The sequence below is a fragment of the Phaethon aethereus genome (genome assembly GCF_964289735.1).
Source record: "Phaethon aethereus genome assembly, chromosome: 28".
Taxonomy (NCBI): domain Eukaryota; kingdom Metazoa; phylum Chordata; class Aves; order Phaethontiformes; family Phaethontidae; genus Phaethon; species Phaethon aethereus.
This window is the reverse complement of record NC_138604.1, coordinates 3633737-3648524: the sequence shown is the minus strand read 5'-3', so window position 1 is coordinate 3648524 and position 14788 is coordinate 3633737. Positions and strand designations below refer to the sequence as shown.

The 14788-nt window shown below is 69.6% G+C and overlaps 2 protein-coding genes across 3 annotated transcripts in view; one reads left to right on the top strand and one right to left on the bottom strand.

Annotated features, from left to right (window-relative positions):
• Positions 1–50: 50 nt before the first annotated feature.
• CELF3 (CUGBP Elav-like family member 3) lies at positions 51–6859 on the top strand (the record flags this gene model as incomplete). 2 transcript variants are annotated; one of them, XM_082011626.1, is made up of 12 exons in its annotated part: positions 51–195; positions 1084–1166; positions 2417–2465; positions 2768–2896; positions 3149–3228; positions 3759–3902; positions 4272–4410; positions 5082–5231; positions 5299–5364; positions 5770–5868; positions 6177–6320; positions 6613–6859. In XM_082011626.1, the coding sequence occupies 12 exons, from the start codon at positions 51–53 to the stop codon at positions 6738–6740; spliced, it is 1356 nt and encodes a 451-aa protein (XP_081867752.1). In that variant the 3' UTR covers positions 6741–6859. The 2 variants fall into 2 exon arrangements, with proteins under 2 accessions (XP_081867752.1, XP_081867753.1); XM_082011627.1 differs by lacking the exon at positions 5082–5231.
• Positions 6860–9871: 3012 nt separating this feature from the next.
• Positions 9872–14788, bottom strand: part of SNX27 (sorting nexin 27) — a gene marked incomplete at both ends in the record, with an annotated part of 29133 nt that continues 24216 nt past the window's right edge. The window contains 2 exons of the mRNA XM_082011583.1: positions 9872–9919; positions 13792–13989. Of these exons, the coding sequence (XP_081867709.1) occupies positions 9872–9919; positions 13792–13989 (246 nt within the window). The remainder of the gene's footprint in view (positions 9920–13791; positions 13990–14788) is intronic.

The following is a 14788-nucleotide window of genomic DNA, read 5'->3' as shown; positions in this document are numbered from 1 at the left end:
CGAGCAGCGGGAGCGGCCCCGGGGCCCGGCGCCCCCCGCCCGGCGGCCCCATGAAGGAGCCCGACGCCATCAAACTCTTCGTGGGGCAGATCCCGCGGCACCTGGAGGAGAAGGACCTGAAGCCCATCTTCGAGCAGTTCGGCAAGATCTACGAGCTCACCGTCATCAAGGACAAGTACACCGGCATGCACAAAGGTACGGCGGGCACCGGCGGCGGCACCGGCGGCGGCACCGGCGGCGGGCGGCGGCACCGGCACCGGCAGCGGGCGGCGGCCGGCAGCGAGCCGGAGCCTGTGCGGCGGCCCCGGGCGGCAGCGGCGGCCCCGGGGAAGGGGAACGGGAGCTGGGCACGGCCGCAGGCCCCGGGAACAGCCCCACGCACAGCCCCGGGTACAGCCGGAGGCCCTGAGCACCACCCACGGCCCGGCGTACAGCCCCAGGCCGCGGGCGCGGCCCCACGCGCGGCCCCGGGCCCCACGCGCGGCCCCGGGCATCCCAGGCCCAGGGGCTGGTGTAGCCGCAGGCGGCGGGTACAGCCCGTATCGGGTGTTGGGGTGCTGCGGGTGTGGGGTGGCGGTTGTGCGGCTGTGGGTGCTGGGGCTGTTGTGTGGGTGCGGGGTGTTGTGTCCGGGTGTTGCCTGGGCGTGGGGTGTTGCGTGGGTGCGCTGTGGGTGTTGGCGCAGGTGCTGCCCGGCGGTGCGGGTGTAGGGGGTGGCCGTGGGCGGCTGTGCCGGCGCCGGGTGTCGGGTGGGTGGGTGGGTGTTTGTGGTGCTGGGTGACGGGTGCGGGCTGTAGCTGTGACGGCTGTGGGGGGTGCAGCGGGGGGGCGTGGGGCGGCGGTGGGTTGTGCCGCCCGCGGCGGGGGTCTGTCCGAGGCAGAGGACCCCCCTTGGAGTCTGACCCTGTCCCCCGGCACCGGCTGTGCCCGGGGAGGGGGCGGGCCGTGGGGCGCGCAGGCCTGAGGCCGGGGCGATGGGCACCCGGACAGCAGAACTGGGGCTCTGAGCGCTCTGTGGGGCTGTGGGGGTGGCCCGCCCCCCCACGCCACCTCCCCACACCACCCCCGTCCCCTCTCTCCCCCAGGATGCGCTTTCCTGACCTACTGCGCCCGCGAGTCGGCCCTGAAGGCGCAGAGCGCCCTGCACGAGCAGAAAACCCTCCCGGGGGTGAGTGGGGGCCCCCACCCGTGACACTCCCCACCCGTGGGAGGACCCAGGCCCCCGCCTCTGGGGGACACGCACGACACCCCACGAACATCTCCGGGGGGGTTATAAATAGCTAACGAAGGCCGGGTGCTAACGAAGCGCTGCCAGGCAGGCGGGGGGCAGCTGAGCTAACAAAGCCCGGGGGGGGGCTTGGGGGGACCCCACGCGTGCGGGTGCCCCCCACCCCCCATTGTAGCGCCGTGTGCTGGGGGGAGGCCCCCCACCCAAGTGCCCCCCCCATCCCACCCCGTGGGTGGTTGTGGGTCCGGGGCGCTGTGGGGAAGGTTTGGGGGACCCCGGGGGCGGGGGGCGGCGGTGCCCCCCCGGCCGAGTCGCGCGTGTCCCGCCGCCCCGGGGGGATTTGGCTTCGCCGGGATAATCTGGGGATTTGGGGCCGTAAATCCCGGGGGGATTTGCTGGGGGGCGGGGGGGATTAGGGGCCGCCCCGCCCCCACAGCTGCCCCCCCGCCCCAGGCCTCGGGACGGGGGGTGACGCTGGGGGGTCCCGGGGTGGGGTGGGGGGTGGTGAGTGGGCTGCTGGTGCCCCCCCCCCCCGCACCCCCCCGCCGCCGGTGGCGGCCCCGGGGGGATTAAGAGGGATGGGAGCCCCCGGGGGGGCATCTCCGGCGGGGGGGCGGGGGGGGGCGGGGGCACCTTCGCTTTCGGCGGGGAACGGGGTCAGCTGGGGCCGAGCCCGCCCCTCCCCCCGCCGTGGGGCACGGCGACCCCCCCGCCCCCCCCGGCCATAGCCCGGGGGAGGGGCGGGGTGACGGCAGGCCTGGGGGTCCCCCCCTTCCCCGCCCCCCCCCCCAATCCCTCCCCATCCCCGTCATTGTTTATCGCGAGCGCTGATGATGTCAGCAGCGTTGCCGGGCAACGGGGATGGGCGAATGGGGATGAGTGGGCGGTTGCCATGGAGCACGTTCTGCCGTTGCCATGGTTACCAGGCATCTGCGCCCTCCCCCTCCGTCTCTGGGGGTCACGGGATGGGGGCGGGGGGGCTCCCCCCCTCATTAGCGGGGGGGCGGGGCGCTCATTAGCGCATCTAGGGGCCCCTCCCCCCCGGCGGTGGCCGCGGCGCCCGTTGCCTGGTAACGGGATGCGGGGCCGGGGTTTGCCATGGCGACGGGAGCATCTTTGGGGGCTGGGGGAGGCGGGGGGGTGCCCCCATCCCCCCGCTGTGTCCCCACCACCCCCCTCTGCCCCCCCAGATGAACCCGGCCCATCAGGTGAAGCCGGCGGACAGTGAGAGCCGAGGAGGTACCGCCCCCCCGGGCCCCCCCGGACCCCCCCCCCCAAATCCTCCAGAGGGGCCCCAGCCCCGTGGGGTGTACCCGTCCCCGCGGGTCGCAGCCCATCACGGTGTCCCCGGGGATCCCCAGTCCCGGTGGAGGTGTCCCCAATCCCAGTGGGGGGGTCCCCAGTAGCAATGGGGGTCCCCGGTCCCGGTGGAGGTGTCCCCAATCCCAGTGGGGGAGTCCCCAGTCCCAGTAGGGGGTGTCCCCAGTCCCGGCGGGGGTCCCCAGTCCGGCAGGGGTCCCCAGTGGCGGGGGTCCCCGCAGAGGACCGCAAGCTCTTCGTGGGGATGCTGAGCAAGCAGCAGGCGGACGAGGACGTGCGCAAGATGTTCGAGCCCTTCGGCGCCATCGACGAGTGCACGGTGCTGCGCGGGCCCGACGGCACCAGCAAAGGTGGGGGCTGGGGGGCCGGGGGTCCCCGAGGGCTGCGGGGGGGGAGGAGGGGGACCCGCGGGGCGGGGATGCGCGTCGGGCGGATGCGGAGCGGGGGCTTTGGGGCAGGGGTGGGGTTAAGGGGGGCTGGAGGGGGTCTGAGGGGGGGCAGGGGTGCGATGAGGGGGTCCGAGGGGGTCCCCAGGGCACGGAGGGGGCTCGGGGGTGCCGCGGGGGGTGGGCGCCCCATCCCCGCTGACCCGCCGTCCCCAGGCTGCGCCTTCGTCAAGTTCCAGAGCCACGCGGAGGCCCAGGCCGCCATCGCCGCCCTCCACGGGAGCCGCACCCTGCCGGTGAGCCGGGTCCCGCCGGGCCACCCCCTCGTCCCCCCCACCATCGTCCCAGTCACTGTCCCCTTCATCCTCCTCCTCATCATCCCATCACCTCCGTTATTATCCCACCATCATCCTCACCATCACCCTCATCATCACCCCCACCACCATCCTCACCATGTCCCCATCGTCCCCACCAGCGTCCCAGTCACTGTCCCCTTCATCATCCTCCTCATCATCCCATCACCTCCGTTATTATCCCACCATCATCCTCACCATCACCCTCATCATCACCCCCACCACCATCCTCACCATGTCCCCATCGTCCCCACCAGCGTCCCAGTCACTGTCCCCTTCATCATCCTCCTCATCATCCCATCACCTCTGTTATTATCCCACCATCGTCAATGCCATCACCCTCATCATCATCGTCATCCTCACCACGTCCCCATCATCATCGCCACCCCCTCCACCGTCCCCACCATCCTCCTCCTCGCCGCCCCAGCCTCCCCGCCCGCCGGCTGACGGCGCGGCGCCGTGTCCCCTCGCAGGGCGCCTCCTCCAGCCTGGTGGTCAAGTTCGCGGACACGGAGAAGGAGCGGGGCCTGCGGCGCATGCAGCAGGTCGCCAGCCAGCTGGGCATGTTCAGCCCCATCGCGCTCCAGTTCGGCGCCTACAGCGCCTACACGCAGGCGGTAGGGTGGGCACGGGGGGCGGGACCCCCGTGGTCCAGCAGGGGCTCCTTGGGGCGCGTGGGGGTCCGGTGGCGCACGAACCCGGCGGGCGGCGACGGACGCCCCGGCCCCGGGGTGACGGGAGGGCGACGGACCCGCCGCCCGCGCCGGGGGGTGCCGGGCGTTGGGGGAGGGACGGACCCCGGGGGCTGACGGATCCCCGCGCGGGCGACGAGCGCGGCGGTCGCGGGGAGACGGGGGGTCTCCGCGGCCCGGGACGGCGGCGCCGGGGCACCGGGAGCACCCGGCCTCCCCCGGCGCGGGGGCTCGCGGCGGCGGGAGGGGACCCCGCGGTGCCGCGGCGCCCGGTGCCAGGCGCTGTCCCCGCAGCTGATGCAGCAGCAGGCGGCCCTGGTGGCCGCCCACTCGGCCTACCTCAGCCCCATGGCCACCATGGCCGTCCAGATGCAGCACATGGGCACGGTCAACCCCAACGGGCTCATCGCCACCCCCCTGCCCCCCTCCTCAGGTGCGGGGGGACGGGGGCGCGGGACACGGGGGCAGCCGGGATGGGGGGCACCGGGCGGGGGGGAGGTGGGGCGTGGGGGGCACCCAGGGGTGGGGGACACCCAGGATGTCCAGGGATGGGGAGTTGGGGTATGGGGGGCACCCAGGGGTGGGGATATGGGGGCACCCATGATGGGGACACCCAGAGATGGGGATATGGGGTATGGGGGGCACACAGGGATGGGGAGATGGGGGGCATCCAGGGGTGGGGGACACCCAGGATGGGGCTATGGCATATGGGGGACACCCGGGGGGGGGAAGATGGGATATGGGGGGCACCCAGAGGTGGGGACGCTGGGGCCGTCCGGGGATGAGGGCCGGGGGGGTGGCGCGGGGAGATGGGGCACCCAGGGTGGGGGATGTGGCTGTCCCCGTGGGGCCGGGGACGTCAGGCTGGGGGCAATGGGATCAGAGACGTGGGGGCACCCGGGGGCAGCAAGGGGAGATGGGGGGACGAGGGAGGGGGCGCGGGACCGCGGGGAGGCCGGGGGAGACGGGGGTCCCAGGACGGGCTGGCGCTGCGGGCGGGGCCGTGGGGGCTGGAGCCACCCGGGTTAGGGACCCCGAGGCCGGGGGCGGGGGGGACGGAGGGTGAGGAGGTGCCACCGCGGGGGGACGCGGGTGTCCCCGCAGGAACCAGCACGCCGCCGGCCATGGCTGCCACGCCGGTGCCCGCCATCGCGGCCCCGCTGAGCGTCAACGGCTACAGCCCGGTGCCGGCGCAGCCCGCGGGACCCCCCGCCCCCGAGGCCGTCTACGCCGGCGGGGTCCCCCCCTTCCCAGGTGCCCGCCGCCCCCCCCCGCGCCCCCGCCGCCCCCCGCCCCCTCTAACGGCCCCCTCTGCCCCCAGCCCAGAGCCCCGCCGCCCCCGGGGACCCCCTGCAGCAAGCCTACGCCGGCATGCAGCACTACACAGGTCTGGGCACGGGGGGGCAGCTGGGAGGCACCGGGGGGGGCACTGTGTGGCACTGGGGGGGCAGCTGCGAGGCACTGGTGGGTACTGGGAGGCACGGGGGGCATTGGGAAGGACTGGGGGCACCGGAGGGGCACTGATGAGCGCTGGGGGGCACTGGGATAGCAGCAGGGGCCCATTGCGTGGTGTCGGGGGGTACGCAGGGCTCGGGGGGGCACCGGGGGGGTCACTGGAAGGCTGGGGCGGGCACTGGGGGGCACTGCATGCCTTGGGGGGGGCACCATGAAGTGCTGGGAGGGCACTGGGGGCCAGCTGAAGATACCGGGGGACGCTGGCAGGCACTGGGAAGGGCCGGGGGTGTCGGGGGGGCGGGGGGGTGCCAGGCTGACCCCCTCTCCCCACCCGCAGCCGCCTACCCGGCAGCCTACGGGCTGGTGAGCCCGGCCTTCGCCCCCCCGGGGCCCCTGCTCGCCCCCCCGCCCCCCCCGCAGCAGCAGCAGCGCGAAGGTGAGCGCACCCTGGGGACCCCCCCCCCGAGACCCTCCCCGGGGACCCCTAAGGGACCTTCTCCCGGGCACGGCCCTGGGGGTGCCCCGTGTTGGGGGGGGGATGCCCTGGGGCATCGGGGGGGCTGCAGGGGTCGTTGGGGTGCCCCCCCCGCCCGGGGTTTGGGGGAGCCCCAGCGGGGAGGGGGGTTTGGGGCGGGGGACGCGGGTGCCGGGCAGGGCTTCGGGGTGCCCGCGGGCGCGGGGGCCGGGTTCGGGGGCGCGGGGCCGGCGCCCCCCGTGCCCGCTGTGACGCCGCTCCCTCCGCAGGCCCCGAGGGCTGTAACATCTTCATCTACCACCTGCCCCAGGAGTTCGCCGACACCGAGATCCTGCAGATGTTCCTGCCCTTCGGCAACGTCATCTCCGCCAAGGTCTTCGTGGACCGCGCCACCAACCAGAGCAAGTGCTTCGGTAGGGCCGCCGCCGGCGGGGACGCCGGGGCACGGGGCCGGGGCGGTCAGGGACAGCGCGGCCGGGACACCGTGGTGGGGGCGCGGGGTGACCTCGAACGGGGACGCCGGGCCACCATAGTGAGGGCACGGGGCCGCCGTGGTGGGGGCCGCCGTGGTGGGGGTCAGCGGGACGCCCCAGCCAGGTGCCGCGGGCCCCCCTCGCCCCGCGGCAGAGCCCCCCGGGGCCGTGGGGCGGAGGCGGGGGCGGGCTGCGGCCGCCCCCGGCCCCACGGTCCGCGCCGTCCCCGCAGGCTTCGTGAGCTTTGACAACCCGGCCAGCGCCCAGGCGGCCATCCAGGCCATGAACGGCTTCCAGATCGGCATGAAGCGCCTCAAGGTGCAGCTCAAGAGGCCCAAAGACGCCAACCGGCCCTACTGAGCCCGGTGAGCCCCCCCGCCCCCCCGGGACCCCCCGGGCACCGCGCCCGGGAGCCCCCCCCACTCTGCCCTAACGCCCCCATCTCCCCCGCCCAGGTCCGGCGGCTCTGGCGCGGCACCCCTGGGTGCCTCCTGGCACCCGCGGGGGGCTCGGTCCTGCCGGGGGGGGACACGGACCCCCCCTGCTCAGGAAGGATGGACCCCCCCTCCAGGACCGATCCGGCCCCTCTCCTCCAGCACAGGCAGGGCTGGGTGGGCCCTGGGTGCCGGCACCCCCCCAGCATCGGGGTCCAGTCTGCCCTGGGGGACACCCCCCAGCCCCCCCCGCTCCCCCCAGGGCCTGCCCCCCCGGGGGGACCCCTGCTTGGAGCCTCTTTCTCACCAAACAGGACCAAAACCAGCTCCAAGCCGGGGAGGGGGGGTCCCGCCGGGGGACACACACATGCCCGCGGTTGGGGTACCGGCCCCGGCACTGCCACCCCTCCCAGGTCCCTGGGTGGCCGCGCCAGGGCGCAGCGGGACCCCCTCCCCGACACACACTGCCACCCCGCTTCGCCCCCACCCCGACCCGCCCCGGTGCCCCCCCTCGCCCACGGCACGGCCGCGGCTGGGGCGCGCCGGACGCTCTACAGCCACGGAGCGGCCGAAATGGGGACGCTGCGACGCAGAGACGCGCCCGCTGCTGCACGTGGCCGGCGTGGCTGAGCCGGCGACGCGCCGGGTGCCGGACGGACACGGAGCGGCTGAAGCCGGGACGCGCCGGGCACGAACCAGCCAAATGTGGGAGACGGGCACGGCCGGCACCGGCACAGCGGGAGCCGCCGGGACCCGGAGCGGGGACGCGCCGCCGGCAGCTGGATGGGCGCGGGACGCGCCGGGCGGACGCGGGGCCTCCGGCTCTGCCTGGACCCTGAACGGCCGAACCCGGGGTGCACCGGGCACCCACCAGCCAAAAGGGTGCCGCGCCCGGCGCCGTCCAGCCCCACAGCCGCCCCCCCCGGGGCCGGTGCCCCCCGGCATCCCCCAGCCCCACGTTTACACCCGCCGCTCCCCGCTGTAAATAAGGAGGTTGGGGGGTGCGGGGGGCGGGTCTCTCTCTCTTTCCCCCCCAATTTTGGGGGGTTTGGTACCTGCTGAGTTGATTTAGGGGGTGGGATGGGGTGGGGGGCGCGGGGCCGTTAGCACGGGGGGGACGCAGACCCCCGGGAGTTGACGTCTGCGGTTGCGACGCCGCCGCTTAACTTATTTGCTATTTATTGCGGTTACTTTGGATAATTTAATTTTTTTTTTCTTTTTTTTTTTCTGTCTAAATAAAATAAGTTTAAAAAACCACCCAATAAAGCTTAAAGGAGACTCTAAAGCACCCGCAGCCCCGCAGCGGTACCGGGGGCGGGAGGGAGCGGGGCAGGACCAGCCCCAGCGCCCGCGGGGAAGGAGCACGGTTCCCAGTAGTTTCATCAATAAATCAATTTATTTAAAAGAATATGTTACAATTAATTACACTAAGTGACTTTACCGAACAACCGGCGTGGTTAGAGACCGAGGAATGAAACACCGGGAGCAGCTGGGGGAGGGAGGGGAGGGGCTTCCTTTTTTCTTCTTTTTGCGCCTTTTTTTTTTTTGTTGTTGTTTTCTTCACGTTTCTGACTCACGAATAAAAAATACGAGATACTGCAGTGGAAAGACAACCAGAGTTCTCGCAAATAAATTAAGGAGGATGTGGATGGCAGCGAAATCGGGGCGGGCGGGGGGGACGACACATTTCACCGGCTCCGGCTCGAACAGGGTCACGGGCGGGATTATTGCTGAGACCTGGCGCTTTCGTGCCACTGATAAGCCCTGGCGCAGCTGCTTTGCCGGGGGCTGGCGAGGATGGGGGGGGTCCCCGCATCTCTCCCGACCCCCCCTGGGGCCTCCAGCGGCACAGGGCTCCCGAGGACAACGGTCCCGGGGAGGGCGAGAGCCACGGCCGAGCGCAAATCCAATTACTGCGGCGCGGGGCTAATTAATGCCCCCGCTCCCGGCCCTCGCCGTTGCGCCCGCCCGGCCGCCGAGAGCCGAGGGAAGCCGGAGGATCGCCCGCAGCGCCCGGGCGTTCCGCCAGCGCCCGGTGAGGCTGGGCGGCACGGCCAGCGCGGCCGGGGTCCCCTCCGCCGGGGTTCACCCCCCCACGGCGCCGGTGCCGCACCCGGGGGGGAAGCGGCAGGACCAGGGTCCCCCAGGTATCGCCCGCCCGCCCACTCGAGGCGACCTGGGGCGGCTGGGCAGAAACCGGCCCAAAAGCAGCTTTTCCACCTCATTTCTCCCGCTCGGTGCCGCCCGGCCACCCGCGTGCGGCAGCGAGGGGACGGGTCCCGGAACCCGCAGGACCCCGGCCCGGCTGCGCCGCCGGGCTCCCCTCGCCGCACGGCCCCCGCGGTCGCGCAACGGCCACGTGAAAATACCCGGAATCAAAGCGAAACACAGGGAAAAAACCAAACAAAACCAAAAACCCAGAAGAAAGTCAAGAGCTCGTAAAGGTGCGGTGGTCCCCGGGCCAGGAGAGGCACTTCCCTGCGACGCTGCTGCCGGCTGGTTTTGGGGTTGTTTTCTCCTTTTTTTCTGTGTGTGTGGTTTTTTTTTTTTCTCTCTAAAGTTAGTTTTTAAAAAAACCGCGATGGGTTGGGAGGAGAGATGCGTGTAAAAACGCAAGCTTAAAAAAGGTACTGCCACCGCTATGAAATTTTAAAAGAAATATATATATGTATATACGTGCAGGGTATCGTATATATAGCCTTTCAGGGGCGGCTGGGGGGTCGGGGCGGTTTTTTTACATACATACAGACATGTGTCCCAACAGTGCAAATGGATGACGCGTCTAGTCCCGGCTGTAAGAAACAAAAGCACGGTCCGTCTTCGGGAACGGGACCCCGGCGGGAGGAGGAGACAGACCACCCTCAGCGGTTCCTCTGCCGTCCAGCACCGTCCCCCGCTCTCCTCGGCCGAACCTGCCCTTTATCCTACTCACTTAATTCCAGAAACATGAAGTTCACAAATGGTATTATTATTAATAATATTTAGTTTAAGGGCTTTAATACAATAACAGAATTTTAAGTGTTAATGGGGGGGGGGTACGTTCTTCGTGACGAGGGGCTAAGTGGCCGCGTCCCTCTGCTGTGACCTGACCATCTGAAAGATGTTCTGAAAGAGAAGAAAACGGACGTTAAAAGCGCGGCGTCGCTCGGGAGGAGCTGGGCTCGACCCTGCGGCCAAGCTACGCCGCAGCCCCGCGGGCGCCCAAGGGACCGGGGGGGACGTGTGGGGCTGACGGGGGGATGCCTGCCTGGCCCCGGCCCAGGCACGAGAGCCGGGGACAGCCGGGACCGCCCCGGAGACCGCACGAAGCGGCTCCCCCGAGCCCCTCTCTGCCCCCAACCCCACCGGCTCGGGGAGCTGGCAGGGCACGCGGCTCCGGCGGGAAGGGGCTCGACGCCAAACCACATCCGACACCGCCGAGATCCGAGGCGACGCTCCCGGTACCGACACGCATCACGTCCCGGCTCGGGTCCGACTCCCCGGGGCCGCGTCCCGGCTTGCCGGGAGCTGCCGGCCCGACCCGGCGCGCCCGGCTGCAAGCCTCCCCGGGCTGAGGGCCGCCGCAGCGCCGATGCCTTGGCTCGGGCCGGCGGCAAGAGCTGGGGAAAGCCAGGTCTCGGGGGCAGCCGGGGATCTGCTGCGGCGCTGATGGAGCAGCCGGTTTTGGGAAGGGCGGCGCAGGGGACGCGTCCAGCGGGTCAAGCCGAGCCGGGATGAGTTCGCTGCCCTCCTCCTCCTCTGGGGAGAAGATCCCGGAGCTCCGGCTTCCCGGCAGCACCTTTGGCCAGCCAGGACTGGAGCCGTCCCCACGGATGCCGGGATGCTGCGGGGACGCGCCGCGCACGAGGATGCCGGTGGTGCGCGGGGGGAGGCCGCGAGCGGAGGGGAGCTCGGGGGAGAAGGATGAGCCGAGGCTTCGGCCGCACCAGGGACCTCCTGCCCGGGGCTCTCCTTGCTCCGCGGAGCCGCGGCGCCTGCTGGAAGCCCCGGATCCAGCGTATCCCGGCTCCTCTCCGGCACTAACGCGGCCTCCCCGCGCACGCGGGGCCGTGACAGCCAGAGAGGGCAAGTAACGCCCGGCAGGAACGTGGCGCGGGGCTGGAGCTCGAGCAGGAGACTGAAGGAGGGCAGGAAGGAGGCCAGGAGCAGCCCTGGGAATTGGGTGGATCCGCCGGGAAGCCCCGTGCCCTCCCGGCTCCACGAGCATCCCTCCCTCTAGAAAAGGGCCGGAGGCTGCAAATAACCCAGATCACGCTCGCACGAGGTAACGCGGCAGCGGCTCAGCTCTCGCAGGAGGACGGAGCCGTTGGCCCCGCGCCCCCCCGGCCCCAGCTTGGTCGCAGGGCCACGCGCGCCTCGGCCTCCTCCCGAGAGGGGACGCAACGGGAGCCACCGCGGCCGCCAGCGCCGACCACGAGGGGCCCACCTGGAGACCCTCAAACCTGCTCCTCCCGAGCGCAGCCAGCACCATGAGCCAGCGCCTGCGGCTTGGGAGGCAAGTCAGCAGCTCCCAGAGCATGGACCTTACCTGGGAGGTATCTGCCACCTTCCAGTAACCTTTTTATTTCGCGCCGGGGAGAGAAAATTACCAAGTGACAGGTCAGAAATACTCCCCGCCCGGGAACAGCCTTCCCTGCCCTGAGGCCAGTGGTGGGGGCGGCGGGAATAGGCGGCGTTGGGGGGGATGCACCGTGCCCCAGGGGCAGTTTTGGGGTGACCCACGGAGCAGAGCCCGGGGGAGACACCACCCAGGAGCCGCGGCCAAGGGCTTAGCCCGTTACACCACGTGAATCATGCAGGCGTGTACAAACGGAACGGGAGAAAAACCTATTTCCCTGGCAGGGAAGTAATAGGAGGTTTAGTACTGGGGAACAACCGGTTTAAGAGGGAGGGAAAAGCAATTCCCCTGGTTTCCACTTACGGATCCACTACCGCGGCCCCAGGAAGAGGTGCCACGGGCTGCGGGGAAGAAGCGACGCGCAGCAAGCGCTGCGAGCCGCGCCTAGACGAGCCCTGGCGCAGCAGCCCCGGCAGGAAGCAGAACCGAGCCCGGCGCAACCCACGGCCGGTTCCTGTGCCCGTGCGAGCCGGGCTGGCACGCCAGTGGCGGCCACTCGGCTCCCACGGCTCCCGGTGGCTCGACAGGCACCGGGGCTGCAGCGTTTGCCGCATTCGAGGGCTGCGGCGCGAAGCCCAGAGCCCGTTTCGCGGTACCCTGCTCGCTCCTTGGCACGGCTGTGCCGACCGCAACAACCACTCCGAGGGAGATCTGCCGCCCTCACTGCCGCTGCCTCCTCCTCCTCCTCCTCCCCGGAGGGAAACCGGTCCACTTGCTGCCGGGGATAAGCGCGGGACGAGTTCTAAGCAGTCCCCGGGAGCCAGCAGCTCCGAGCACAGCTCTCCCACTGCCCCAGCCCTCCAGACTCACCCACCGGCGCCCAAGCTCAGCGAGGCCCTTTAGTTTCCAGAGCCAGACAATCCTCAGCCCCTTCCCGGGGCCAGCCCCGCGCGCGGCGAAGGGAAGCAGAGCCCCGGCACGGCTACGGCAAACGGCGGCTCTTTGTGAGCAGCGCGAGCGAATCCCTGGGGTGTCTCCAGGCTTTGTAGAGAAGACATCAAACACCCGCTTTTAAGTGACTCCGCGCACAAAACCGTTGCCCGCTCTTCCTCAAACACGCCCCGCGCGGCACACGCTCGGTGTTTTGGGACTGGAGGGTTTACCCCAGCGCGATCGCGGGGAGCGTTATCGTGCAGGATCTGTCTGGCAGAGGAAGTATTACACGGGGCGGGAGGCTCCCACACCCCCGCGTTTCACGGCTCGTTCCTGGACGGGTGACACATCCCACACCGTCTGCTACAGCTTTCTGTTCAGGCAGACAGGGGCTCTCGCCCTCTTTGATGTCCAACGCTTTCTAGCCAACACAACACCACTCCTACCCGAGAGGCGCCTACCGGTGCCGCCGGGGTTAACAGCTTTCCGCCTCGCTTCACGCAACCGCGCTTTCTCTCTCACGAGTTAAATAACCTGCAGCTATTTGTGATGCCTGAGCAAAGCAGCAGAATTTGAGGTGGGAGTACGGCACGGCGCTGGGTCCGCGGTGGCCACACGGCACGTCCGCATGCCCGCGGAGGACGCTGCGAGCCTCCGGTTCGCCGGGAGGCATCCGCAGAGGCTGCAGCTTCGGGCACGCGCCGCCGCGCCGCTACAGCATGAGACGACTCTCCGCAAGCCTCGTCGGCGCCCACGCTACGGCAAAGGCGCGGGAGCGAGGGGATATCCCGGAGCCGGGCAGGCGACATTCACGGACGCTTCCCAGCGCACCGCGGAGCGACTGAAAGCGTTTAGCTTTAAATCCCATCCGGGCTGAATGCGAAGCGGCCGGGCAGAGCGCAGCGGGAGGAGAGAGGCGCATTTAGAAGGTGCTACAACACAAGTGGGTTTGCTCCCTGCTATTAAAGCAGCGCCGTGAACAGCTTTTGTCAGTCCCTACGGGTCTTTGCTCCGCCACTGCGGAACAAGAGAAAAACCACACGCCGCCAGCCTGCGGCCGGCAGGATCAAGTCTTTGGTCCTTTAAAAGACATGCCGAGCCAAAGCGTTCGTCCCCTTTAGAGCAGCGCCCTTTCCCTCTCCTCCAGGAGGCCAAGGGAGCCGCGGCTCGCATCTCAGCCGTCAGCCGCAGCGTCACATTCCGGGTCATCCAAAGATCAGCAGAGTCCAGGAGACGGGCAAGTCGGGACCGCGTGTTTCTACCGTCAGGAAAGAGGTCTGTAAGCGCAAAGCCGCCTCCACCCCCTGAAAAGCGGCAGTGGGGTATCTTGCCCTGCGGGTCCCCTCCGAGGAGGAGCCGCTGTGAAAGGACACTGTCCTACGCTAACAGGAACTGGAGCAGAGAAGCAGGAGAGACGCTGCATCCGCAGCGGAGCAGCCAGGCTGGCTCAGAGAGCACAGACGCTGTTTGTTTTCAGCCCGATTACCTTGCTGCACATACTGTCTTTACTGCAGTTCTTGTTATCCTTGTCTGTTGCTTCCTCCTCCACCTTTACAAGGGAAAAAAATAAAAAGGGTATAAATAAAAAAGCAGAGCCGGGGGGACGGCAGGAGACTGAACAGCTGGTGCTGGAGCAGCTGGGAGAGCATCGGGACGGGATCCAGCGGACGTCGGACATGGGGAGCTACGGAGGAGCTGGGAGTGGGAGAACAAGCCAGGCAACCCGCTGGGGCAGCTTCCACTTCCTGAACCGAGCGCCACGGAGACTTTGTTCCTCGGAGGGACAGAGATGTCACCTCCAGCTGGGGCGCCAACCCCAGAGCCCAGTTCCTCGGCTCTGCACGTGCTGCACGGGGAGCGCTCGGTGCTCTGCGAAGCCCAACGCTACCGAGCCCCTCAGCCTCCTTCCTACAAGGCTCAGGGCCGGGACAAGGTGGGTCTGGGCTCCGGGGGCTCCTGGCTGCCGCTCCTGCAACTGTCCACCGGATAAACGGGCCGATCCGGGACTCCGCGGACCTCTGGAGCGGAGCCCAGCACCAGGAGGTCTCCGTGCCCCTGCCTGCCTGCAGGTCTCTGGTCACTCACAGGAGATTCAGCTTCTGCCCCTCGCACCAAGGCAGGCAAAGAATCCCATTTTCTTACTTCCTGGAAAACTCTTCCAGGTTTATACTGCTCCATCCCGCCGTTTACCCCCTCCGGTGAGCATGGCTGCCATGGTCCAGACCCCGCGCTCTCTGCGTGTCTCCAACGCGCCTCTTGCACCCAGCACGGTGCCGACCCTGGGTGCCAGCCACGCCAAGGATAAGCACCAGCAGCCCAGCCCCGGGCCGAAACCCAGCGGGTAGGAAACTTCCAGGTAAGGAAAGTTCCCATTTAGGAGCCCCCACCACCAGGCAGCTGCAGGGCAGGTTTTCCTGGATCACCTTTTCAGACTTGCCGCGTGTAAGCCCTGGCTTAGGTACCCAAATCCATCAGCTGCAGAG